At 35.3% G+C, this 27,426-nt stretch overlaps 5 protein-coding genes across 5 annotated transcripts; 2 read left to right on the top strand and 3 right to left on the bottom strand.

Annotated features, from left to right (window-relative positions):
• Positions 1-1,962: 1,962 nt before the first annotated feature.
• On the top strand, positions 1,963-4,176 carry TRIADDRAFT_59970 (uncharacterized protein; the record flags this gene model as incomplete). Its single annotated transcript, XM_002115955.1, has 1 exon — positions 1,963-4,176. One exon carries the CDS (start codon positions 1,963-1,965, stop codon positions 4,174-4,176), a length of 2,214 nt encoding a protein of 737 aa, XP_002115991.1.
• A 2,672-nt stretch (positions 4,177-6,848) lies between these two features.
• TRIADDRAFT_59971 (uncharacterized protein) lies at positions 6,849-8,924 on the bottom strand (the record flags this gene model as incomplete). The annotated part of the gene is made up of 1 exon (XM_002116036.1): positions 6,849-8,924. The coding sequence occupies one exon, from the start codon at positions 8,922-8,924 to the stop codon at positions 6,849-6,851; it is 2,076 nt and encodes a 691-aa protein (XP_002116072.1).
• Positions 8,925-11,515: 2,591 nt separating this feature from the next.
• On the bottom strand, positions 11,516-12,822 carry TRIADDRAFT_63137 (expressed hypothetical protein). Its single transcript, XM_002116037.1, has 5 exons — positions 12,773-12,822; positions 12,563-12,663; positions 11,995-12,120; positions 11,764-11,876; positions 11,516-11,600 (listed from the first exon to the last, which is right to left on the bottom strand). Exons 2-5 carry the CDS (start codon positions 12,655-12,657, stop codon positions 11,566-11,568), a joined length of 369 nt encoding a protein of 122 aa, XP_002116073.1. The 5' UTR covers positions 12,658-12,663; positions 12,773-12,822; the 3' UTR covers positions 11,516-11,565.
• Positions 12,823-13,709: 887 nt separating this feature from the next.
• On the top strand, positions 13,710-18,444 carry TRIADDRAFT_64237 (uncharacterized protein; the record flags this gene model as incomplete). Its single annotated transcript, XM_002115956.1, has 17 exons — positions 13,710-13,766; positions 13,973-14,077; positions 15,011-15,066; positions 15,228-15,312; positions 15,602-15,685; positions 16,035-16,113; positions 16,237-16,316; positions 16,383-16,444; positions 16,532-16,604; positions 16,736-16,862; positions 16,945-17,026; positions 17,141-17,225; positions 17,309-17,355; positions 17,619-17,709; positions 17,861-17,893; positions 18,076-18,132; positions 18,240-18,444. 17 exons carry the CDS (start codon positions 13,710-13,712, stop codon positions 18,327-18,329), a joined length of 1,293 nt encoding a protein of 430 aa, XP_002115992.1. The 3' UTR covers positions 18,330-18,444.
• A 2,253-nt stretch (positions 18,445-20,697) lies between these two features.
• TRIADDRAFT_30335 (uncharacterized protein) lies at positions 20,698-22,506 on the bottom strand (the record flags this gene model as incomplete). The annotated part of the gene is made up of 10 exons (XM_002116038.1): positions 20,698-20,811; positions 20,898-20,963; positions 21,049-21,154; positions 21,225-21,346; positions 21,475-21,537; positions 21,640-21,726; positions 21,844-21,906; positions 21,967-22,055; positions 22,252-22,306; positions 22,390-22,506. Coding segments are annotated over 10 exons (882 nt in total), but the record flags the coding sequence as incomplete, so codon positions are not given.
• Between the last annotated feature and the right edge of the window lie 4,920 nt (positions 22,507-27,426).

The raw sequence follows: 27,426 nt of genomic DNA on the forward strand, positions 1-27,426 counted from the left end.
GTTCTCAAATTTTTTCCACTTCAGTTTTCCTATGGGAACCAATCAAATGCTGCATGCTAATATTTTTATTCCAATTTCTCCCCACTGTTGACGATTCATATTGGACTCGAATGGATTTTTCCATTTTTCTTATTTACTGCGTAATTGATGCAAAATCGGATTTGAAGAACGAGTCAGACTACTGTACAGTGTACAGTACTGTTGAATACTGTAAGGAAGACAATGTACACTGTAAGACCTCTATACTGTACTGTGTACAGAGGTCTTGATGGTCTGGTCTGTACCGTACATTGTACGCTAAGTCTAACTTACTATAAATGGGGATATAACGGTCAGTGATACTTTCATTATTTATGGACTTAAGAGCAAGTTTAACTTTCTAACTTTACCACATTGAGATCTTTCAGAATCTCTCCATCAACCTAATATATCATTCTATTATAGCTTTACTGTATTTTTAAAGAAAGTAATAAAATGTTATGGTACACACTGTACTGTACTGTCTGATGTATAATTTCAATGGCACCCTGAAAAGATAGAATGGTGGAAGTTCAATCAGGCCCAAACTACATCAATTCTATATATTAGTTGTATCTGTGGAGATATCCTTCTACGGGTATATATAAATATTAATTATTATGCAGCAATTTTAACGGAATACAACTTTCATTTTTGAACGAAGGAATGCCATCGAAAAATAATCAGACTTGTAGATACTTTCATGCCATACCGTGCTAGTCTACTGTGTACGATATGAAATTGTCTATGGTTGATTTTTTCCTATTTTGAACCGGGTATACCCATACTGTGGTAACAGACTTTAAACAAAACTACTCACTCACTAACATACTGTACTTTTATCAAGGCCCACCATCGGCATAGCTTCAATTAATTTACTCTTAATGAACAAATTAATATGGCACTACAATATCGGATATTTACCCTAGTCATGTTCTAGTGAACTATTGTATATTGACCATTATTGACCACCACTCCTTTTGGAACAGTTCACAATCGACAGCAAGTTGTGAACACTGTGTTTAGCGAAAATGAATGATTGTTTCTACCCTATTGCCATTATTGACAAGAATGGATACCTTCCATTTTTCAAGAAAGTTAAAATAGTGATGCAAAATTCTTTTTCATGAATAGAAGCTCGCTAGTGTACTGTATAATACAATCCTATTAACAATTATCAACAATACACTAGGATAGAAGATTGGTGCTGTACCCGTACAATTGAATCAATATCGCCATACAATATCCAATAAAAGTGGATTATCCGTTCTAAAAATATTTCAATGGTCAACAATAACAGATACCTTTTATTTCCATCAATGTCAAAATACTAATCGTAAACTCTTTTGATAAACTCTCGATGCTCTCTAGTCCAGTGTACAATATGAGTACAATCCTATATTAACCCGATTCAGCATGATAAACTACGAGTGCCAGTAGAATTGGATGAATGTGGTCAATAGTCGTCCTACTACATATGAAGAAGTATTTCTCAATGCATCGTCTTTGTCATGAAAAGATGAAAATAGGGCATTGAAGAGTGCTTATGTTAGTAATAGAATGCCATTTTTGGAGTCGTCAATGAAAAGACGTAGTTTACATTGTCTAACAGTCACTACCAAAGGCTGAATAAAGAACAAAATCAATCATACCGCACTTTGACAAAATCGATTATTGTCGACAGAAATCGGGGGCATAAAGTATAGCGGTCTCAGTACTGTAGTATTTTCCATATTAATTAATTAGTATCGTGCACAGAGTGGATAGCAACATCAATTTGAAAGCTATCGATATCATTCGATCGATGAAAGGGACAGCAAGATTGGTTTTAAAGTACAGCACTGTACATATATGACGGTGTAATTTGATGTTATCGGATATCGTTACTAATTTTATATAATTTTAGAACATGATTTCACCTCTTCGTTACTCTAACGACTGACAATGGATGAAGGAAACGGGAAACACACACAAAATATACCATCTCAATCCTTATTTACTCTACAAGCTCTACCGGAAGAAACGCTACGAATTATTATTACTCATTTGAATGGCAGTACTGTTGCCAAATTGGCTCGACTATCGCAATATTTCTATACAGTGATTTCCAATGATTTGACGTGGAAACAAGTTATACAACAAGAGTTAACGAATCAACCACAATTAATCGATGGAGAGAGTTATTATCATTTCTATAAACGACATTATCTTGGAATTCAAAAAACAATGAATTCAGGTGGAATAGATTCATCTGAAACATGCAAGCAAAATATCCATGAGCAACACGATGATGATAGCCACGCTAGAAAACATTATTATCAACCACGTACATCATGGGTATATATTGACCAATTTCATCCCTATAAACAGTATAAATTAATCGAAAATGACCTACCATCAAGGAACTGCAATTATTATTACTTCAAATTTTTCTTTTTGAACGCGGCCAGAAATAATTTAGAAGTCTGGGCTAATAAATTATACCAACAAATCAGTCGATATTTACAACAACAGCAAGTTGAAAATATTTATTTGCAATCGTTATACGTTGCTACACGCGAAAATTCTTGCCACTTTATTCGTCAATTTTTATATATGTATATTCAATACCATGATGATAATGAATGCCCTCCACTCTTTGCTACCTTGGCTAAAAATCATACACCGATTGTATGGAAAATATTTTATTGTATTTCATTAGATAGTCATTTAATAAGTGCACTATCTGAATTTTTTAACTTACTACCACTGTATCAAGCTGTCATCAACAAAGATTTGAATAATATTCAATTTTTACTTCATTGTAATCATGATCTAACTCATCTTTGGTCATCTGTATCATTTTGTATTATTTATTACATTTCGTTATGTGGCAATATATCAACTATCGAGTATGTTCTATCCAATTATCAAAATTTCTTTGAGAAGCAGGAAGCCAATAATAGTCATGGGCAAACTGGTAGTTGTAATACTACCGACTTTGAAAGCAAATGGGAAAGAGAAATGATTAGAGCTGCCGTTGATAGGAATGGTTGTGAGTTTCTTAAGATTTTACGCAAAATGTCAACCATTCATTTTATATTTAAACATTATTATTCCATCGCTTTATGGCATGCGATTTATCGCACGCTCGTTAATCCAACATCTTATCCAAATTTTTGGCAGTATATTACGCTAGAGTGTAATGATTTGAACACTTTTACTGTAGTTAGAAAGTCAAATCGTGATGACAAAAGAGGTGTTGAATTGATATTTAGAGCATGTTATAAATTAATGGAAGATTACGACAGCTGGAAAGAGAAAGATGAAATTGTTTATGCTTTAACTGGACTTGTGAATGACAACTGTCCGCAAACGAATACATATGATTTATGGGCAACAGTATTCCAACAACTATTACCTGATTTAGCAGAACTTGATAATCCCTTATGTCGCGAATATGACGATTATTACTTTTGCCATGATATATACAACTTGATTACTCTTATTAAGGATAAGCAAATAACCCCTCCAGAGTTATTTCGTAAATTAAGAATTATCGAATCGAAAAATGAAATTTCGAAATGCTTATCATTGTATTATAGTCTTAATAAGTTACATCATGAACAATCGATAGCCGATTGGATAAGAGGAACCTCAGGATACCGATTCGAGGAGTTAACACTGCGAGTGGGAAAGTTATACTTGAAAGATTTCGATTTTGATCAATGGCTACTTTGTGGTGTAAATAGATTAATCAAGAAGATAAGACCGGACGATATTCTATGCAATAACATTCTTCGGCATAAAATTGAAGTTATTGCTCAGTGCTATTTTGATCTATATTTATCTTATGGTTTTAATGTCAATAAATTAAGCAATCACCAACAAGCATCAGTGCAAGAAAATCTACCTAGTATTGCCATATACGATTCTAAGTATCTAGATATACCAGCTTTACATTACGCTTGTAAATTAGCCACACCATTATGGGTAAAAACTCTTCTAATTGCCGGTGCAGATCGCCAATTAACAAATAATCAAGACAAGCTACCAATCGATTTTTGCCGAGAGCATTACAAGCAATATAATGTAGTAAACATGAAAATCACTGTAGACCTGTTAACACATTATACATCTTGCCCTCGAAGGACTAAGGAAGGTATAATAGTTCAGTGATATTAATGTACATCTTAACGATGCTTTCACACACATATAACTCTCAACGATAATGGAATAACGCTTTCTATACCATCATATTACGTCTACTTTTTGCTATAAAACTCATAAGTAATGTCTAAGTTTCTAAGGAATAAGAGCTCACAGTTAATATACGCGTATTTATCGCTTTTTTATTTTAAGATTAAGTTGCATAGACTGCATTTAGAAGCCATTGGCTAATTTTCGTAAGAATCGTTTTGATGATCCAATCAAACACACTCCGAAATGATTACGCTTCGTACAGTAATTGTGATGTAATCCAATGTTGATCTACTTGGAATATTAATATCAGTAGTGTTTTCAGCTATATTTTTGATTAATCATTCTTTATATTAATTAATTGGTTGGCGTATCAGTGGTTCTGTGGGTTAGCATCTGTAAGTTATTGACGTAAAAGATAGGTAGATAGAATTGTCCACGACTTTGTATATTCGAATATTGAATTACTGTATACGTGCAATAAGTAGACTAAAATTAATTCAGTTTCTTGCTTATTGAAACGCTAGCGGTAGGGAGAAATGCAGCAGTTAGAATTTGAACTCTATAATACACAAAATCGAAGTGTCGATGTTATGTTACTCATAGGAAATTATGGATCAAGAAATTATTTCTTAACGTAATTAAAAAATGTCATTGATAGAGGGAAAAATTTGAAAATATATAAAATTAAGATAAATACGTAAAATTATTGATGCAACAATGATATTTTATTACATATAAATTAGTACAATTTCATATTGTGCAGAAAATTTATTATCTTACTGGCGTTATTATTTGCATCAGTTTATAATGTACTTAAATAAATGATTCGTAAAGATATTGTTTAGAATACTCATAGTTACTGGCAACTTTGACTTAATGTCTACCTTTAATATCTTTAGGTAATTTTATTGTGTCATACGAGATACTAATATCATGTAAATGCTGTACTTATTTTAAGACAGTAACTTTAGCCATTTTTTAACTAGATAACCTAAATAGTAACCTATACTATTGGTGCCTGGTAGAGAAACTTTTTATGTTGATATTCGAGTACAGTATATAAAATTTAATGATTGTCTAAATCCTAACTTTGTTTGATTAATGGTAATACAATTAATCAATTACAGTACGTATGACAAGACTGCCATCTGGAACTAATTCTCCAAGCTATCTAGATTGAATAGCATTGTTATAGCGTGTAAGATTATCACTTCGAGCAAATTATTGTTACGATCATAGATGAAAAGTATCAAAATCATATCTACACTATTTACTACTTTGAACTATTTCGCTTGTTAAAAAAATTTATTAGTAAAGTTATTGATAATCAAGCTATCATGTTATTGTATTCGTTAGTACATAGAATTGAAATTCCTTATAACGGAAGATCTCTGAAAGCGTAGCCATGCGCAAACATTCTTCGTCTTATTGTTCAACAAAGTAGCATCCATTTTGTAGTAATACGATTTAGTACTTTAGCTGCTTCCCAAAATTTATATATTTTATTCTAGTCACTCACAGCTTGTCAGTTTCATCAATTCACTTAAGATTAAGACTTTCCATTACCTATTTTAGAAGGATATAACAGCTCTATTTCATGACTGTAAAGTGATATGTCGATGCAAATAATGCATCATGTCATAAATGTTGCATTTGTAAAATTGAAAGAATTAATGCATTCTCAGTAAATACAGATAACATGCCAATAAAATTATTGCTATTTTACATACATTACGCATGAGTATCCTTATAAAATCGAAGCTAAGCATATTAGAAGATCTCTCTAGTTCGCAATCTTAAATATCATTTAATATCTTCTTAAAGTCGCGCTACATTAAAGAAAGAGTAATTTATCTTATCCTATTAGTCTATAGCGTTACATGGCTACTGAGATTGGTATACTTTAGTGTTACTATCCAAGTATCAGTTAGCATAACTTTAACAAAATAGCGTTATTACGGTTTAAGCTCTTTCTTTAATATTAAAGTATATTAATTCAACAATATGAATGGCATTTAGTATTCTTATTAGTTATGCTACAGTTAAAGTTATATGAGAGTACATAAAATAGTATTACAGTACATGGAATCGATTGTATCAGATACAATTATAATGTATAATTATTAGGCAAATAAGTGTCGAAATACAGTAGGTAAGCGCATAAAGTTTACAGCAGTAAGAAGAAACACTGTAGTATTATTGAATCTATAAAAGTAGTCAATTAATAATTAATGTTTTAAAACGTCAACAGAATAATAGTCTAGAAACAAAATCAATACATACTATACCAACCATTAGCTTCAAACTGAAAACGCTACAAAATGAGAATGCAATAGCAGTTTTTGACCTAATTTGGGTATTTGTATTTTTGTATGTATTTACTTAATCGATCTATTTACTCTATCTATGTACAGTACATTATTTAGTGAATCGGCTAACACACATAGAAAGGACATCACCAACTTGGCTGAAACAAACATTACATTGAAATAAGATCCAAAATGGCATGTTGTTGTGTAGATTACATGAAAACGGTGATACAGTTGTAAGCCAGCATAATATCCAGATAGAAGAAAAAAATGCTTATGTCAGTTAACAACAGCAAAAAGCTTGAAATTACTCCTTTCCTTTTGAATCTAGTCATCGTACTATTTCAGCCACCAAAAGCTAATATTCTGGTGTTTACTGCTAGGTAAAGGACAGTTGCAATAGCTGTTTAATAAATCGATTGCCACACCGTATGATTGAGCCAATTTTGGTAACGACAGTGATCGGATATTTTCGATATGCCTGTCAGCACCGGCTGCTAAAAAAAATTGAACCCAATGTGTTTTACCCATCGTGATGGCATAGTGAGCGGCTGTTGAGCGACAACTTCTAGTGCAATCATTAATCTGATAGCCAGCATCCAGTATAGCTTCGAAATAACATTCAGTAATTTGATCTAGTCTCCTATCTAACTTCTCATCTTGAAATAAACGATGGTTCCATTCCATGTTCATAACTGACCAAAACATACAGAATAATATTTCTGATCGTTGATGCTCATCGCATCGGTTGATTAATTCTAGAAGCACTATTAATAGATTATAAGATGTTAGTTCTAGAGCAAACCGTTTGGGGTTGAAATAATTATCCTCGATTTGGCTTAATCTATAATAGAATCCGACTGTTGTGTCGTAGTGCTGACTTGAGGAAAAGATCGACCAATCATTAAAAACATTTAATCTTAGATGGTGATCTAATCTTGAAGACTCATAGAGGAGTACGTTGGGAAGGTCAGAAATACATTGGAATGCCATTCTTAGCAACTGAGGATGTTGTAATTGTTCAACATAACGGATAGCTTTATTTCTAGCATCGCCGAGCGATGTCATCATTTTAAGAGATTCATCTCCATTTTGAGCATAATCCGAGATTAACTGTTTATAGTTAACAACTAGAGAACGAAACATGTTCATGTTGCCTATAGAAACAACGTGATCGAAGATCATTTTATAGTAATTATACTTAATCAAATCGGGAAGAAGGAAAGTTATATAATCGGAGTAGTGTGACGGTCGTGCCAATGCTTTGGCCATAGCGTGGGTAAAGGCTAAATGGTATGAATTTATTGGGTCTTCATCATAACTACACGTGGAGAATTCCTTGGTTTGATTCTGGCGTAATGTCTTTAACATGGCTACACCCATTTTATCAATGGCAATCTCAATAAACGATTGAACTCGTAAAGAAGATCGACAATGATTGTAATGGATATTGTGATCGATTAAGAATTCGCAACATTTGAAATGGCCGGCGATGGTAGCATATCTTAGTGGATCCATACCGTAAATATCTTGTTTGAAACAATTTAATTTTTGTGTCTCAACGTAATAGCGTAATTGATCGAATTTGCCTTCAACAGCAGCACGACATTCTGGCGTTAATTTCAAGCCCATTAATAACGACTTTAATTGTGATGGATAATCAACTATTTCAATTAAGATGCTATTAACACTCGATGCGTAGTTATAACTGCCTTGATTATTGTTGCCTGCAATGGCATTCATCACTTTTTCACCAGAGTACTTTTTTAAGAAATATCGAATTATTTGACGTATGAAATTATGACGAGATTCTCGAATAGCGATATTGATAGGATAAAATTTCAAATTGAAGAAATTGACACCGGAAAATAAAGCACCACGTTCAAGTAATAATATTGCCCATACTTCATAGCCATGTTTCGCCGCATGGCATAGATACATGGATAGGATTTTGCTATCCACAGTTTGCGTATGAGTTTTAAGGTAATTACCGTAGGAGAACAGTTTTTCTAGAATGTAAGTATCCTTAGCGTAAGTGCTGTAATTACTTACGGTATTGGAATGTTGGTTATCATCATCATGATTGGAAAAATTGTCTATATTGATATCGGAAAATTGAGGATCGTCCCAATTTTTAAGGACGAATGTACAAAGCATATTATATTGACCTAAATAAGCACGCTTGTAATACATGAAATGATTTTCATCCTTGAGTAATTGAGGCTTGCAGGTTAACTCATTTTGTATCATTCGTCTCCATAAGGTATCATCACAAGTCAATTTATAAAAGGAAAGGCAAGTATTGGCTAGCCGAGTAAGATCGCAACCTGTCAAATAGCTAGTAATATGGATAATGACCTGTTGAGGCAAGACTGAAAAAATATTGACATCTTTCGCGATACCTTCCTTCTCCATGCTACCGTCAGAGGATGATAATTGCATCGTAAAATGGCACAAATCGATGTAGTAAAAACTGTTGTCACCACAATTGGCAGATTGGCACTACTACTGATATTCAAATTGTCGACAATGGCCGCTCAATATTCCCTGCCAATATGCCACACTGGATTGAAAAGTACTCGCAACTCTTCTCTTGACTAACTTGCGTTTTGCTCTCTTCGTTGTTGAGCTGGTCGATGTTGATGCTGAATGGATGCTAGGGATGGACCCTTGTCCACAGTATGCTATCGCAGGGCGGTTGTCCTTCGATGAAAACGTTGTAAAGATCAATTTTTCTTACCAATGGCGGTCATAAAGGTCGAAACTAGCGTCTGAATGTTGTAACTTAAAAGGAACTTAAAGGAAATTGGGCCAGGCCTTGATCCAGTTTCAAGCTAATTTTCTTTCTGATCCAAATTGTGATCATTAATATTGGCGTTTAGTTGCCCTGCCCATTCGTGCCGACGAAGTGTTACGTCAAAGCGGTATTAAAATCTTACAGGCAATCTTGTGCATACAATACATACAGTTCTTGCTGGTAGTTTGAGTTGCTTTCCTGTGGTCCTCCATGGCCAGTCCAGTACCAAGAGGACCTTTACTACAGTCCACCGCTGCACCGTGTACAGTACATGCTCCACAGTACTGAGTACTGTAGATGTTTAGCATCGTCCTGTCCTACGGTCTTCCATGCAGTCCAGGACCAAGAACCGAACCGCGCCGAACCGTTGAGGGCCTCTACAGTAGACCTGTCCCGGTTCGGTTCGGTCCGGTTCTGAACCTTCCACTTTTTACACTTACAGTACATACTGTACTGTACACTGTACTGTACACTGTAGTACTGTACTGTACACAATGCTGAACACTTACCGTACTCAGTACTGTACAACATGTACTGTACACGGTGCAGATGTGGACTGTACTGTGTAACTGTAGTCATAGAAACCGTACGGTACAGTACTGAGTACTGTAGATTCTCGGCAGCGTGCAATGGAAACGAGTCAAATTGACCGGCTTTCAGGCTTGCCTTTCGATGCCATTAGACCACTATTTTAGGCGTTTGGTGAGCTCCCTCTATTCATGTTTCTATTCATTTTGACTACAGCATTCAGTTTTCGATTTCTACACAATTCCAATACAAACCGACTATCCACTGGTACACTTATTACACTATCGGTTCAACCAGTACAGTATACCAGTCACGCCGTAATAGTGGTCTCCTTCTTGAAGGGTATTTACTTTTACCAAATGTACCCAATCTGAACATATAATCATGAATGAAAACGATGCAAATTGGATCCAACTTTCATCAGCTAATTCTGCTGTCGCATTATGCTTACTGTAATGTACTCGCATGTCTTCAGATTATCACGGATGCACTGATATACTACCAGTAGTTATTTACTCTAGCCAAATTCTGATCTATTGAAGAATTGTTTATTACCTCCAATTCCATTTTCATAGACAAACCCTTAATTGGTAAATTGGTCAATTCTGAATTACTGATGCATTCTGCCTCCATGTAAATTACATCAAGAATTTTCTGTTTAGTAATCGGACACGCTTTAGTAAAATCCAATATAGGTGCTACTGTACAAGTATATTACAGATTAGGGTTGACCGAACTACACTCTCAAAATTTTAGGTAAAAGGTTTATTTAAAATCTCTAGTAGCGCGCAAGACTGCTTGCTATCCTTTACTTGGACAAAATCGTTTTATCTCATATTTAATTTATCGTAAAGCATTCTACTTCGCGTATATTTTAGATTAATCTTAATACTGATCCGCCTGGATTGAAAAGCACGTTGCTTTCTACGGTTTCAAAAAAATACTATCTTGGCTACAATTTTAGCACAATCTGGCGAATACTGTGACAAATTCCCATCGCCACACTATTAATCATCGTAGTATATCAAGTTGCACTCTTCCTCAATATGAAGAGTGTATTGGAGATATTCCAAAGTAAATTAGATCATTCGATGTGAATTATCAAATTTAAGCAAGTGTACTGTGCAGTAACAAGCTACAGTTTTGCGAGTTTGACAAGGCAAGGTGGTTGCTTCGATCGAAGATCCATTAGTCTCTGCGCTACGATCGTTCTTATTGGTGAATTGGTACGGAAATTTATCCTAGTCGTCGTAAAAATGAATTGTTCTGTAAACAAAGTTATTACAGTTAGCATGTACCAAGTGAATAACTAGAGCTGAACCTTGGCTCAGTAGCAAAGTACTTGACCATCTCCATAGTATGCCACCTACCAAGGACTACTACTCAGATTTTAAGTACTCTATGCATTCACTGACAGTTCGTAAGCAAACAATCTTTCATCCAAGAAATTGTTATAGCTTCAAATGTTAGTATTTGAAATATCCGGTGCTGCTGGTAAGCGAATGCAATTACAGTACTGTTTTAGCTAAAAGGAGCAGTCAATAATTTATAAAAATATAGTGCACCGAGGTAGCCACAGCGTGATATAACCATGCACTAGTGAAGGAATTCATGTCATCTGAGATGATTATTCAGGCAAATGAATCATTTTTTCAGTCACATCTTAAAGGCAATGGCAATCAAGGTTTAAGAGCGTTTATTTACTACAAATTTCTATTAAACAATTGTGCATTAAGATTCGGCATCAACATTCACAGTCTGTAGACCTAAATAACCGCAAAAAAATAAGGTGGCAATTTAGGCTTAGATAATACTAATGCACTACAGAACAAGCTCTGATTCATGTCGTGTTACCTATGCATAAACTATCATCATGAGGTGATCATAATGAGAATCTTTTATCTCTTTACTAAATTTTAATTTTCTTACCCTTAAATGATTCCACCGGTACATGAGTCACTAGAGTGTATAACTTGTTGGCAGCATCTTCGTCTTCGTTTCTTTTTCTTGATAAACAAACGCGTACTCTGAAGGGAACATTTCTAGTGTGATAAAGAAGTTCGACATTATCAGACTCTACTTTCCAAGAATGTTATCATGCCGAAAGAGCGTCTAATACTGCTAAGAATATAATATCCAACTTCTAAATGAAGTACGTACCTAATGCCTTTACTCCAAATATGCTTGTTTAAACCAGAGTCAACTCGAACATCGGTAGTTCCCATGGCTTTTATAGCAAATTTCTTAAGTTCTTTGATAGCACGGGGTGCTCGTTTCTTAAAACCTCTACATAATCCAAAATAATAAGCCCACTATCAATCAAGATGAAAGTATAAGCATGTATTCGCTGGTATACTCTGTCAAAATTGAAATTCTACTGTAGTAAGGATAGATTAACTATTGATTTGAAACTTTCTTTTCACATGACAGTAAAGTGAAGATAGATAACGTATATGCACAAAGTTTTTCATTTAATATGGTCACGAATACGAGCTCAGCATTGTAAATTGTATCATAACAGTATAGTCAATATACAGTTCTATGCTGTATATCACTCCATTACAGAGCAGTAGGGCAGAAATTGTATCGGAGACTTTCTCTATCTATAGCAAAATGGATTTATTCACGCAGTGGCAACATAGCACTATGTCAATCTATATAATACAGTTTAAGGAAGTCTTGTACTAGTTTTTTTCAGTTTATCGTTTTCCTACGTTGAATTGCTTACACTCCATGCAGGCGCTTATGCAAATGAACGGTATATTCCCTAGAAACGATTTCGTCAATGGCCGAACGGCTCTTCTTGTTGGCTTTTGGCGTCATAGATACCTGTGATAGGAGAGGATCTTACGTTTAGATCGAGTTGTTATAATGTAAAACAGTAGATGGCAATAAATGGCGCGGATAACCGTGTGATAAAATGAAAATGTTGTCCAACCTTTTTAAGATGGCCGACACGCTTCCAATAGAAAACAAGTACAGTAAGGGAAGATGGTGAGTTCTACAGCAGCACTTTATACTAAATTGATACAGGTTCCACGCAGGCCCATACACTGCATATAGTATGCTATGAACTACAGTGTACAGTGTACAGTGTACAATACAAAACACTTTAGTTTGTCGTGTTGTACTGTACTGTACTGTACACTGTACAGTATTGTACAGTACAGCGTGTCGATCGATATTCCATTCCGATTTTTCAAAATGAAATAAAAGTGTCAAAAATTGATGGATTCTATTGAATATAATTTATTTATTAATCGCTAAACCTTCCTCTTTCTACGCGTATAAAATTTTCAGAATTTTGCTACAAAATTCTGAATAAAAGTAAGCACCGATTTTTCGAAAAAATGCTACGCGTTGTACAGTACACTGACAATTGTACAATGTACAGTACAGTACATGGCCGACTTGATCCCATACTGTACATTCCATATTGCAACTTTTGCATCAATTTGTACAACATTGATCGCAAATGCTTGCTTTTAATATAGATGGATAGCTCTTGACTTGGTGGGTAACTTTCTACCATAGCAGACCTACGTATATAAAAAGGCTTCATTACCATTGGTCTTTTCCAAGCGATTTACTTCTAGTTTTAACAATTTAAACATATCCAGGAAAGGATGACATTAGACTGTACACCTGCGCAAGGCTACAGTACACAGCACAAGTGTGTAGAAATTCAATGCAGATTTAAAAAAAAAATAATACGATCAACATTTGATCCATTTTATTTCAGTTTTATATCAATCAACACCATAATACATATCACGTTTTACAAGTTTTATTCGAAAATAATCGATAAAAACAGGCACTGATTTCTGTATAAAGAAATTCTACACAGTCTGTGTTTGCAACAATATTTTGACGAGATGGCCGAAAACGTCTGTCCGTCCAAGAGGGCTCAGTCCAGGTCGACTCTTCATAAGGTGAAGCTCATAACAGTTGTCACACTGGTACTGAGTGACACGTCTTCCTCTACAGTCTACAGTATGGCGCAATACTGTAGAGTCAGTATGGATTGTGTAGTCATAGTACTGTACAGTGTACACTCGGAATACAGACGGATGGAAGCTGCCGCCCCGCCTTCAAGTTTTATAAAATAAACAACAAATCTTCAATTTCTGCATTTTAGAAGCAAGGAAATTCGTCAATCGTTAAAATTGCAATGATGGCACTATTGCAACGCTTTTACCTCTTGCTAGTGTTCTTGGTAGTAATCGTATTAGCCAAGGATCAGGTAAATTCATTGTAAAATTCAATCGATGGTTCTAGTTGTGCCGTACTCGTACAGTAGAGGTTTTGAAAGGAAACTTATGAATAACGAAATTCGAATCAATTTGCCACCTACTGTACTGTATTTAGTCCATCGATTGCGATAGAATACGATTTACTGCGTACTAGATTAGTTGCTAGACTTATCAATCTATTGCAACTGGCAATTAATAAGTGCTAATGGAGTAGATCAATAATACTTCGATGTCATCATAAGTCAATCGACGGTATTTCTATCCATACTGGATTGCGTAAGAAATTAACCTTCAATACGCAAAGTTCTCTAAATTGCCCTTATTGAATTGTTACTAGTAATATGTAATTAATTACAATTAATACACTACTCGTTATCGATCCAGTATAATACGTATAATATCTGTAAACACATATGTAGAATAATTAAGAGAATAAGAACGTATAGATTCCTCGTGACTGTGAGTAGATTTCTAGTACTTTATTAAATACTAAATAAGATGTTCTTATTTTATTAATTACCTAGTCACCATCATTAAATAATATCAACTTTCTGGGTAGTAGCGACTCATATATTACGTCTGATTTAACTTTTTTCCATGACGACGAATAGTGAAGTTGATATTTTTATCGAGCCAATAAAACAGACTTATCATAAGCATGCAGACATAACACGATATGGAATAGTTACCTCTATAATTATAATTATATTTACGTCTATTGATCAGTAGCCTAATTCTATAATGGAATAGATTCTAATATACAAAGATTGATATTATGAGCATAGTGTGTACCACTACCTGTGCCGTAATAGCTGAAATTTTTCTGCTTTGTTATAACACTATACACTACAATAACTTGTACTTATATAGTTGTAGCGCCAGCTAGTTAGGAAGCTTAATATTTTGCCTAATGTACAATTTAGGTTAATGGAGATGTGTGGGAATCATGTGAAACTTCTGCTTACCCTCCTGATAAGAAGTTAGGATAAGAATGATTAACATTGACGATGTTGCTATTGCATAATTTATAATTAATACATACAACGTCAGTTACGGTACTCAATCTTTGTCACAGTCCAGATAACTTAAAAAATAAATATTTCTCCGTATCTGTACTATTTCTCTACTCCCGCTACATAGAGACAAGATCGAATGGTACCCTGTGAATTTAGATAGTGCACCACAAGAGAGATGGATGCAACTGGCTTCTAAAAAGAAACATGAGGTGACTGAACTCACGTAATCTAAATTTAATAGTAAAACCGAGAAACTATCGCCATCGTTTAATAGTAAGATCGCTGAGTCATACCTACACTATTCACTTCTGGCTTAACCTAGACAACCTTATTCATACTGTTTTAGAGCTAAATATGATCTTGCTTTACTTCTTGAACCTAATTTACGTTAGTCACATAAAACGCAGTCAGCTTGTAATAGAGTATACCTATTTTGTAGCTAAAATGGTCGTACAGTTATTATCATATTTCAATTAATTTTCTTTTATCATTGTGTAGTTGGCCGGAATGATTGGTGTCGTAAAGAATTTTACTCGATTCTTCTTCAAGAATCTCCTTGTTGACTGGGTGGACAAAGATTGGGTATAAGATATTCTTAACTACTCAACTTATACTATATATTATAGGCAGAGTGGTTTGTGTCATAATACAATTTGATAAAGTCGAGATTGTAACCAATGTCTGGCTTTGTTTGCTATTCATGAAAAGCATATATTTATTGGATATTACAGGTTTTATTTCCTTAACTTATAGTTATAGTTAAATGAAAACATTTTTAATCCTACACAATTTATATATACGCGTATACTAGAATTTGCTTATATCATAATTTCATCATCTATGCTATGCCTACTTCGATATCCATGCTAAGCTTTCATGATAAAATAAACTCTAATGAATTAGATATCGATGTTTATTATCATACAATTAGGGTGCGTTAGCAGACAAAATCCCTAAACCTTATTCTGATGAAATTAAAGGAATCGCTAAAGCTGCAAATATTCCATTAGGTAAATTAATACTTAATTTATTTATAACTGATCCACTGGCGCAGTTAGCCCATAAGGCTACGAGTAATTGCTAAATTTTAATATGATACGGATAGAAATGACGTTATTTCCTTTCTACTATAGGAGAAATAGTCCTTTATAATATCTTTTACGAAATATTTAGTGTTTGTACATCCGTTGTTGCCCAGGACAAGAATGGTATAGTAAGATAGCAAGATGATGTCAATTCGCTTATATTTTGTTACTTTAATACTTTTTACTCACGTAAGCTTGTCTTCCATAAAGGTAAAATATATCATGCCAGGAATTTGGACTTTGGGCTCTTTCTTGGGTGAGTGATTTATTATCCCAGTTTATAAAGCAAGTATTCATATTTTATCGAAATTATAACTTTTATTTTTATGTCATAATACTATAGGTGGGACTTTAAAAGAGATACTTGGCTACTTACAGAATATCTTCGGCCTTTAGTCGTTAACGTTGACTATCAGGTAAATTTCTAAGCATTTCATCACTATGCTGGATAGGAACTTGTAAATTCTAAACAAACAAAGTATACGTTGATATATTCTTTACAATACCTTGCCTGACCTTCTACGTTCATGCCTTTTAAATAAATTAGCGAAATGGTAAAACTGTCTACAAATCAGTAAGTTTTATCGGATACGTAGGAGTACTTACTGGAATTAAGCCTGGAGTAGCCTCTGTTACTATCAACGAAAGGTTCATAAGCGACGGCGGTTACATCGGTATTTGCTCATATCTTTTCACTTTAAAGTCAAAGTAACTCTGAACGTAAATATCTTACCTTTATCATAAAATTAATTTTAGGTCTAATTGAATGGGTACTTGGACTGAATGATGCTAAGTTTATGAGCCTATTGCTGAGGGATACACTAGATAAAGCTAGCAGGTTGCGATGCGAATAGTTGATATCGTTAAATCATTTCATTGTATGTTACCTTTATGATCTGTTAACTCATCTCTCTACAATATCGTTACTATTAATTACAATACTCTTTCTTAGTTATCAGGACGCTGTCAACGTATTAGTTGAGCCACAATTAATTGCGCCCGCTTATTTTATTGTTGCCGGTACGAAATCAGGAGAGGTATTGATTAGTGTTGTTATCAAATTACAAAATTAAGTTCAAAATTCGTTAACACGCTGTTTACACTTGTTTTATATTCATAGGGATGTGTTATTACCAGATCTAGAGAGAAAACTGATAATATAATGAGGTAGATATTCAAGCTGTAGTGTCTTTTACTTTATATTATATATACGCGTAAAATACATTTTTCTAGCAGCTTCATATCTATAGCGATAAAATACCACAATGTAAATATTGCAATTTACAGTAAACGAAATCAAATTAATTACTGATCGCGTCAGCAAATAGAAATTACCATTCAATCAAATCTTTTGATCATAAGCTTGTCTGAATTATTAAACTGTTATTAGTCTTCTTACCTGTTTTACTTTCGTTGATATCTTTTTCTAGCTTAAACATCACTTCAAATGTATGGTACGTCGTGGAAACAAATTATGATAACTGGAATAAGCCGCCAGTCACCGACGACCGAAGGACACCGGTAAACCTATTATAATATTGAGTGTAAAGTTTTGTACAATATTTTATTTTATACGCATTCAACTCTATTAGTAAACTGATAAACTGTACACTGTAACTTACGAAAATAATACGCGAATTTTTTAACAAAAAATGCTAATTATATATTTTAGGCTAAAGCTTGTCTGAACAAAGTTACACAACAGGTTTGTTCTTAGTTTATAAAAAGCTTATCTAAAGTCTTGGATGTATAACCTTCTATTACGTTAGGTCTCTTCTGTACTTTTACTGCAATAATGTAATAAGCAACTTGCCAGTTTTACTATTAGTTTATTCGATATTAAAATGTATCCCTTATTGAATGCAATCGCTTTTTGCGAATTCACAGCATATCTCATTACCTAACATCTATAACGTACTATCAACGAAACCAGTCCGCAATAAGGTAAGTCCTTTCAATCTTTAACTTCATATTTTCTAAATTGTAACTTCTTACGCTGACCGATCTAATGTTATTTTATGCGATCTTGTGTATTATGTATTGATAAATAGTTAACCACTTATACCGCCTTAATGGAACCCTCAACTGGCCATTTAGAATCTTATAGGCGTTATTGTGCGGATCCTTGTCCGTTAATGTAGTAACGATGTTACTGCAGTGAACATTTTTAGGCTAGCTAAAGGATACATCAATCGCTTTTACTGTGCGCAATTAATTAATTCATTAATTACTGCGTCTGAGATTCTAGGGATCGTGTTGATTCAATTAATGAACATTTTTCTAATCGATGGCAAGTTTAATCTTATATAGGACTCCTTTTATAGTATTATTTTATTGGATTTAGTTATTTCTTCTTGTTTATAAGAACGGTAGAGGCGGCAATCGATCTTACGCCTAAATTTTCTATAGTCTTATGGCGTCATGAAGTTATAAGACATTCCAATATAATACATTAATACACCAAACAGTTAGAGACTACCGCAATGACATATCATTTAAATGTTAAAATCACTTAATTAGATGCAATCTTTTAGATTTCCAAATGTTCAACATGGTAAGCAAAATTATTCCAAATTCAATCTTCGAAACCGATATCAAGATGTTAATAAATTTACATTTATTTTGGACATCATACTAGTAATTCTATTGTACATTTCGGCTTTCTGCCATACATTTTCAGGCACCCATTTTTACCACAAATCCGTCACTGTCTGTTGACAAGCACACCATTGTCCATTCAAGTTGAATTTCTTCATCTCGACAACTAAAACTGACGTACTATCAATGATTGGTTTACAAATAATACAGTAGAATGACACTATTAACAAACTTTTACATCGTTGCGTTACACAAATGATTACATAATACTATGAGAGACAATATCGGTAAATACTGTGATAAGAATGATTGTATTTACCATTTAATAAAGTATATAAAGCAGTTTGAGGACAATATGGTATAGTAGAACATTTGCGCCATTTTTAGTAATTTTTAGTGCTTGGCACAACGATTGCAAAAAATGGTAGACAAACAATGCTCATTTTACGAAGATGCGTCGATAAAAGCTTGGCATAAAGTCTTTTCCAGAATAACTAGTAGAAATGTTTGCTTTATTATTACAATCGACTAATTCTCGGTTGCGAAGGACTCGCGATTCTAATGAGTCACTTTCCTGTGGAGTACGCTTTAAAATTCCATTCTCGGATTCTGAATTCGTATGCGACACACTTTTTTCGCCATGAATGCATAAGGTCCCATCTTCGTCACTTTTAGGATCGTTATCAACTAATTCATTTTCGAAATCTTCCTGATGACTATTGGAAGCGTTACAACTGACAGCACTACCTTCTTCTTTTGCATCTCTACTAATAACATTGACAGGTGAAGAATCTAGATAACTTACATCATCATATCTTACTGAGCTCTTGAAACGATGAGGCGAATAATTTGCAAAGTTTTCCTTCTTGCAAGAATTAATTTTTGAAGCCTGATTGTGAAATAATGCATCATAATTCGAATGCTTCCTAGAAACTTTGATATTATTTACAAGATCGATAAGATTGCCCAAGTATGGAGTATTATTTGAGGGAAAAGTTGCAAAGGTATAGAAAAAGTCTTCCGCTTTCCGAGAGATTTCAAAATTATTTCGTACATCCGTTAACCAAGTCTGTTCGGCATCAGTTAAAGGAACATTACCATTAAATATGATACTTAGTCGTTTAATAGTAATTTCATTTTGAATTTTGATTAACTCTCGTCTTAATTTCTCTCTCTTTATAACCATATAACAGAGATTTCGAACCTGCAAAACGAACGCATTCATTATAATTATTCTATTGCAAAATATCCCTTCTAAATCATACAGTATAAAGCATACTTTTTCCATGTCTTGGCGTACTCGTAGCATGAAGTCGGCTTGTTGTTCTGGATTATCAATAACCTAATGAGTGTAATTATAAGCTTTAATACCTTAGCTAAAAAAGTTCGCTTCAATTATATACATGCAAAGCAATATAGACCTCTTCTTCGTCCGTATCTTCTGGTTTAGGCACCAACGGTAAATTATCTAAAGTCTAGGGTGGTGTTAATAACAACTAGTATTAATTACAACAATGATAACCTTAAGCCCTACAGTGCAGTACATAATAATTGAGTTGCATTGCGAGGATAACCTTTCGTTTCATGGTCCAGTATGCATGGATGGCAAAAGCTAGGTCATCGTCTTCAATAACTTCACGTATATCAACAGGTGTAACATACTGATAAAATTCTTCTCGAATCTTCTTTAATCTAATAAATAGCGCTTAGAGTTGAAATATTCGGCATTGACTGCTATTCTTTGCATTGATAAAGTGAATTACCTTTGATCACGATCAGATATTGGGCAAATTGTCTCAGCATCGTCATTTTCGTTATATTGATCAGCATGACGACTACAATAACACTATAAATACAGTTAAATTATGGAATTTAGTTAAAAAGTTTAAATTTAAAAAATCTATTTCAATTTCAACACACTATATGCTTTACGCCTCCCGGAGCAAAATCATCTAAACGTGCGACCATGACTAATCCTTTCTTAATAGCACATGTGACATGAAATGAGACTGTACATGATGGAACCTAAGGAATTCAGAAGTGTTAATCTGATTTAATATAGTGTAAATTTTAGTTAGCAAAGTTGGAATATATTGCAGATCCTTCCTTACAGAACACTGAATGCAGGCCCCATATTTTTCTTGGCATAAACAGCAAAGCAGAGTCCACCTACTAGCCTACGTCAAGTATAAGAAATTCATTCACTACTCGATCTTAACATTTACTCAATTAACGACAAATAAATTTATTTCTACCGCTTACTGGAATACGATTTACTCTGGTAATGGGCTGCATTTTCTCAGGATTGCCCATCCGTGTCTCTGGAATCCAGAGAGCACAACTGACATGACCCCAACGTGATCCATCCCTAAGATAAATACGGCTTCTCTTTCAATGATAGTAAAGGTAATCTAGTATATTGCAATAGTTAGACCTACTGTGTTTTTTTCATAGCGCCACTTTTATGTGGACAAAATATACACGATGGTAACCGAATGCCAAGGCGACAAGGTTCGCAATACCAATTACCATCAGGTATAACAGTAATACCATAACAAGCCTAATTTACGTGTAATGAATGATAAAATACACACATGAAAGAAGACATAGGAGAAGTACTTGGATACTATTGAGTGGCTAAATACTGTAGAACGGCGATCATTGACGAAAATATTACTGACACAATACCTGATGAACACACACATTGCAACGATCGCAAAATACCATTTCATTGCCTTCTTCGCTGAAAGGCTATTCAAATGGCATAAAGGCAACAAAATTAAAATGCAACATGATAAAAATCTTCCCCATAAAAAACAAATGAACTATTTTGGCCATATAAAACCAACTAACCGACTGACAAACGTCGCAAGGAATGTCATCGTCGTATTCTATTCCGAGCTTTTCCGACTCCACTAACACATTCATTTTTTCATGGCACTACAGAAAGTTAAGTTTCTCAGATATGATCCATTTTGTAACTTAAAGTTATTATGACAACATGATTGCCTTATGCTCCAGCGCGTAAATGGACTTTTCTAACATCTCTTCCGTTACTTTCTTACTATCTGCAAGTACAGAATTATAACAGCACCACCGTAAGAGTGAAAGAAGGAAAGTCTTTTAAATTTTTATATTACTAGTTGAAATATGGCAATCAATTTAAAAACCTGATTTTACTCTTCTTTCATTCATTAACTGAAGCCATGCTATATCTGTTTCGTCTAGATCATATTGGCGTTGCTTGGCAATGCAATCTTTTTGATCAGCTATATAGCTTCGAGACCTAAAGCCAAGAAATAAAAATTTAGTACCATTTTATCAAATTATCTTTCGTGTTGAGTATATTTACCTATAGAATCGTTTACGCGTTGCTTCAACGGTGTGAGTCTCTCTAATGAGTAATCATAGTTTAAAATATAGTTAGCTCAACGTTATTAATAACTATAACATTTTTGGTCATACAGTAGATAGCAAACCTAAAAGTTGGCTCCGATAGCGATTGAGGATTTACTGGTACCTACATTGCATACATTACAAAGAGTAATACATGTGATTACTACAGTATGCGAAAAGTTACTTAATTGAATGCCTTTAACGTACTTGAACTCCTTTTTCCCATTCTTGCTTCCACGTATCTGTTATTGTTATGTAGCGCCCAGGAGGCAACGGTTGCGAATCAGGCAGTTTCATTGCACTGATCAAATCTTTCCTAAAAAGCTAAGGAAAAATAGAACTAAGCTTAGGCAATGATAGCCGATGGACACTTTCAAAAATAGATAGTTATCCCTTATGACTAATGTATTATAAAATTGGAGAGTAACGCACATAAATAGATTTATAATTTTAGTTAACAACGATATTCTTCACACATTTTAGTTAGACTTCAGATCAATAATTATTACCTCTGCGGGTTTAGAGTCAGATGCAAAGTTTATACTAGGTCGTTCAAAGATTTCTGCTTGTTCATATTCGGTATCTTTAACAATATTATTAAATCATTCAATTCAACTCGATCTTTATACAAGATCAAAATTGGCATACAATTCAATGTGTGCCTACTCTGCTACATAGTTACATACATACATGGAGCACTGAAGCAATTGGTCAGTAAAAAAAACAGTGAAGTACATCCATTCAATGACTAGATAGCTTACTGCTTGACATATGCCTTGGATATTACCAGTAATGTGTTGTATTAATTTAAGGTATATATTACAGTACAAATGTATCTATAAATATTATTTTAATTGTTTGAAAATGGCATTACCATACTGAGTCTTAGAAAGGTTGCTATCACATCCTGTCGATCTAGAAATACAAAAAAACAGAATTATGACACAGTATTGTGAAATTGGACCTTTAATAAGTTCACAACTACTGTATTAATTCCATAAGAGTAGCGAATCACAATTAATACAGCTTAAGCTCCAACCTCGTAAAGTAATAAAACATCATCGTTTACTAGGGTAGAAGCGATCATTTTACTACCGTCGAAGCATGCATAATTTTGTCATGCTCAACCGCTGTATGACACCAATTTATTGATAATAAATACTAAGAACTCACAGTGTATGACATCAAGAGAAGCTAGAAAGAAAGAAATAGCTAACAACAGGCTGAATTGATCCCATCACTCACCGTACATTCTCTTCGCAACTACTAAGTCTACTGCTCCTTCTCAATGTTCTGGAAGCTTCAGCTAATAGCAATATAAAAATGAAGTCGTTCGAGTGAAGTAGATTGAACAGAAATTGGGTTACAAGATTTTTTAAAACATTTTCACTCATTTCCACTTTCTATACTATTTTAATAATATTATGTACTTAGAAGTGTATGATAAAGCCATTAACGAGTAGACCCACCAAGACTAATACTATTGGTTTCGCAGTATGACATTTGTACCGATATGGGAAAGCTCTGTAACTCAATTGTAAACAGTTGGACGCTGAACAACTGATTTATTTCATTAATTCACTTCAATGTCATACTGCAACTGCTTGTTACTACAACCTACTAATCAACATGGAGACCAGCATGGTAGGATTAAGTGTATACAAATACCCACCACTCTGGATATCACATCGGTCTCAACCATGTTGATCCTCCTACTCTAATGTACTCTTGGACGGGACAATGATGACATGCGATACCGTGTACGTCTACGTCTATCAATAACACTCTCGGCCACAACATGTGACGTTCAGAATAACAAGTCCTATTTGCAGAGATTCTGTCCAACTCTAGTATTTCCTATTGAGATCAATTTGCAATTTGGCATGTAATGCGACGATAGGCACAATACCGTAAGTTATAACTTTATTCAATATCGCTAAGCCACTGCTGTAGTCGATTTCTGATACACTTGTCCTTTGTTATACTGTATACTATACATACTGTGATGATGGTTGATATGATATCTGTATCGTGTAGGCTGTAGGATAGGAATTCTACTAGCAAAACGCTTGCATAGGATAATGCTATCCGATTGGACCCTCATTGGAGTTGGATGGTAACGTTGGAAACTCGACATGGGTGATGTCATGACGAAAGGCCTAATTCATCCACTGATATACGCATGAGTAGAGTCTGGCCAACCAAACGCGGTATACAGACGTACAGACATTGATCAAGTAGGTGTAGTACGATACTGTACAGTACTCAGTGTAGAGTATTCTCATAAGCAACCTACTCGCAGGCACTAGCATACTGTAGACTTGTGGTAAGAGAAAAAAAATCCCTTCCATCCGGAATTCCGTCCAGCTGATTGCAGCGGAGGCGCTGTCGGTTCTTCATAACGCTTGGGTAGGGGTACCGAAAGTGCAGTTCGCCTATAGTCAATACAGTATGAGGAGGCGCTTGATAAAATGACTGCCAGTGGGCAAAGGTCTGAATACGTCAGTCATGCGATTGACTATGTCACAGTACTGTACTGCATTGGCGGACAAAAATATGTCTAAGTTCAATGAAATTCTTAGACTGACTGTGAAATGAGGCGAGCATAGGTAAAGAGAATAGCGATCAGATCCTCCTAATTTTAACAGAGTTCGAAAGATCTAATCTCTTTGGATGAAAATAATGACTGTATTATTGTAATATTATGATTATTATTATTATTATTATTGCCTTGTTATTATTGATCTACGCATGGATGGTATGGTCTGGTATGCGTGGTTGTGTAGAAGCCGCTTGCTATCAACATGATTCTCTGTCCACTTTGTAAAGTACAGTAAGCTATATACAGTACAACGTGTGTGGAATATGTCTGATGGACGGATCTCTCTAACGCTTTCTTCTTAGTTTATCATGAAAGATTACAGTGACAGTTGGTGCATTTATTCTACCATTGACAGCGATGTGGGTGATCCAAATCAGTTTCAGACCTAGGCATGTTTGGTTGTTCTCTACAGTCAGCATACACTTGTCTCTTACCTTTACGCTTCCTACTTCTTCTGTTCGGCATAACCGATCGCGTTAGCAATAACCATTTGCACAACCAAGACAACGATGTGGGCTAGTGGCGCTGAATTCGCCTGGTGCCCTAGAATTGCAACAAAGCTAACCGAAAAAGGATGATCGCCTTGATGGAAAAACTCGACAAGGGTTAGACGCCAGAAAACGCTCTTGTTGGACAAGGAGAATGCTAGATGGACTTACTGTATTATGACAAAAGACGACTGTCCCAGTGTTGCACCTATCGGTGGTTGGCTTTGACTGCGTAGCTGGGTAGCTAGCTGGCTTTGGAAAAACCGACACGATACAGACGTCTATCAGAGGCACTAGGCTGGTCAAGTCAATCGAGCATCTGCTGCAAGAGTGCTGCTTCATACTACATTATATGACCCGTTTGCACGGTTGACCCGCATTTTACCAAACTGGCGGCAAACACAGTACAGTACTGTACTGTATGTTCTGTACAATACGCTGGTTCAGGAAGTACAGTGCTCATGCGCAGCTACTTCAAAAAGAAGACTATTTTCGAGGGAAAATGATTTCTCTCTTACCGTAAATATTATTAAGTACTGTAAGTAATAATGTACAGTGTACAGTACATTGTGCGTACAGCACATACTGTACAGTGTACAAGTGCACGCAGACGTGGTACAGGACTTGACGTTCCAGACCCCATTCTCTCACTACTAGGCTGATAGGCTAACCAATTTGGGGACGAGTACACTCCAGTACAGTACAGTAGAGAGAATGCGGTCTGTAACGTCTACAGTACGGTACACTCCAATTTGTTAATCTACAGTACTGTATTACTGTACAAGTGCACGCAGACGTGGTACTGGACTTGACGTTCCAGATCCCATTCTCTCACTACTAGGCTGATAGGCTAACCAATTTGGGGACGAGTACACTCCAGTACAGTACAGTAGAGAGAATGCGGTCTGTAACGTCTACAGTACAGTACACTCCAATTTGTTAATCTACAGTACATATTACTGTACATTGTACAAGTGCACGCAGACGTGGTACTGGACTTGACGTTCCAAATCCCATTCTCTCACTACTAGGCTGATAGGCTAACCAATTTGGGGACGAGTACACTCCAGTACAGTACAGTAGAGAGAATGCGGTCTGTAACGTCTACAGTACAGTACACTCCAATTTGTTAATCTACAGTACATATTACTGTACATTGTACAAGTGCACGCAGACGTGGTACTGGACTTGACGTTCCAAATCCCATTCTCTCACTACTAGGCTGATAGGCTAACCAATTTGGGGACGAGTACAGTACTGTAGAGAGAATGCGGTCTGTAACGTCTACAGTACATACCACGTCTCTGTACTGTACTGTACTGTACATGTACAATCCAATTTGTTAATCTACTGTACAGTATTACTGTACTGTACAGTATCATTCTACTATAGCTTTACTGTATTTTTAAAGAAAAATATGGCCCGAAAGTGACAAAATGTTATGAAACAGCCTGTACAGTACCACGTCTCTGGATACTAAAACTGGTTAACCTGTAACCAGATTTGGGTCCAGCAGGAGACAATGGGGTCCTTAACGTCACCTACAGTACCACGTCTCTGTACTGTACTCAGTGTACTGTACACTCTAATTTGGTTCGTCTACTGTACTGTATGGGTCCAGCAGGAGACAACGGGTCCGTAACGTCACCTACAGTACCACGTCTCTGTACTGTACTGTACACTCTAATTTGGTTAGTCTATGGGTCCAGCAGGAGACAATGGGGTCCGTAACGTCACCTACGGTACCACGTCTCTGTTACACTCCAATTGGTTTCATCTAACGGTCCAGCAATCGAGAATGAGGCGAACTTGTGTAACGTCAAGTGCAGTACCACGTGTCCATGTCTGGACGCACTTGGATGAGCTGTGCTGTCCTCCGCTAAACCGATAGCTAGGCGATGGATGCGCTCTTTCCAACCTCCATGAATGAATTCATTTTGCATGAATTCTATTTTCATTACCAACTGTAAATCAAAGTGTTGTACAACTTGTAGGCCAAGATACTCACTGATTGAACGATCGCATTTCCCATACTTCGATAATGTTTGGCGCATGAATTCAGTATAAAACCAATTAGAAACGAAATGGGTCCGTCTATTGGACTGGTCGGATGATAAAATGATCGATGTTGGCCGACTGGCTCGACTTCAAAAG

This window comes from Trichoplax adhaerens, genomic scaffold, assembly GCF_000150275.1.
Source record: "Trichoplax adhaerens TRIADscaffold_13 genomic scaffold, whole genome shotgun sequence".
Taxonomy (NCBI): Eukaryota; Metazoa; Placozoa; class Uniplacotomia; order Trichoplacea; family Trichoplacidae; genus Trichoplax; species Trichoplax adhaerens.

What these genes read in the sequence shown, in the direction of transcription:
- TRIADDRAFT_63137 (XM_002116037.1), bottom strand. Translation starts at nt 12,657, where the DNA reads ATGACGCCAAAAGCCAACAAGAAGAGCCGTTCGGCCATTGACGAAATC. An exon ending in CATAAGCGCCTGCATGGAGT is followed by an intron (nt 12,121 to 12,562) that starts GTAAGCAATTCA and finishes TGGATTATGTAG; the next exon opens with AGGTTTTAAGAAACGAGCAC. An exon ending in ACCGGTGGAATCATTTAAGG is followed by an intron (nt 11,601 to 11,763) that starts GTAAGAAAATTA and finishes GCGGTTATTTAG; the next exon opens with GTCTACAGACTGTGAATGTT.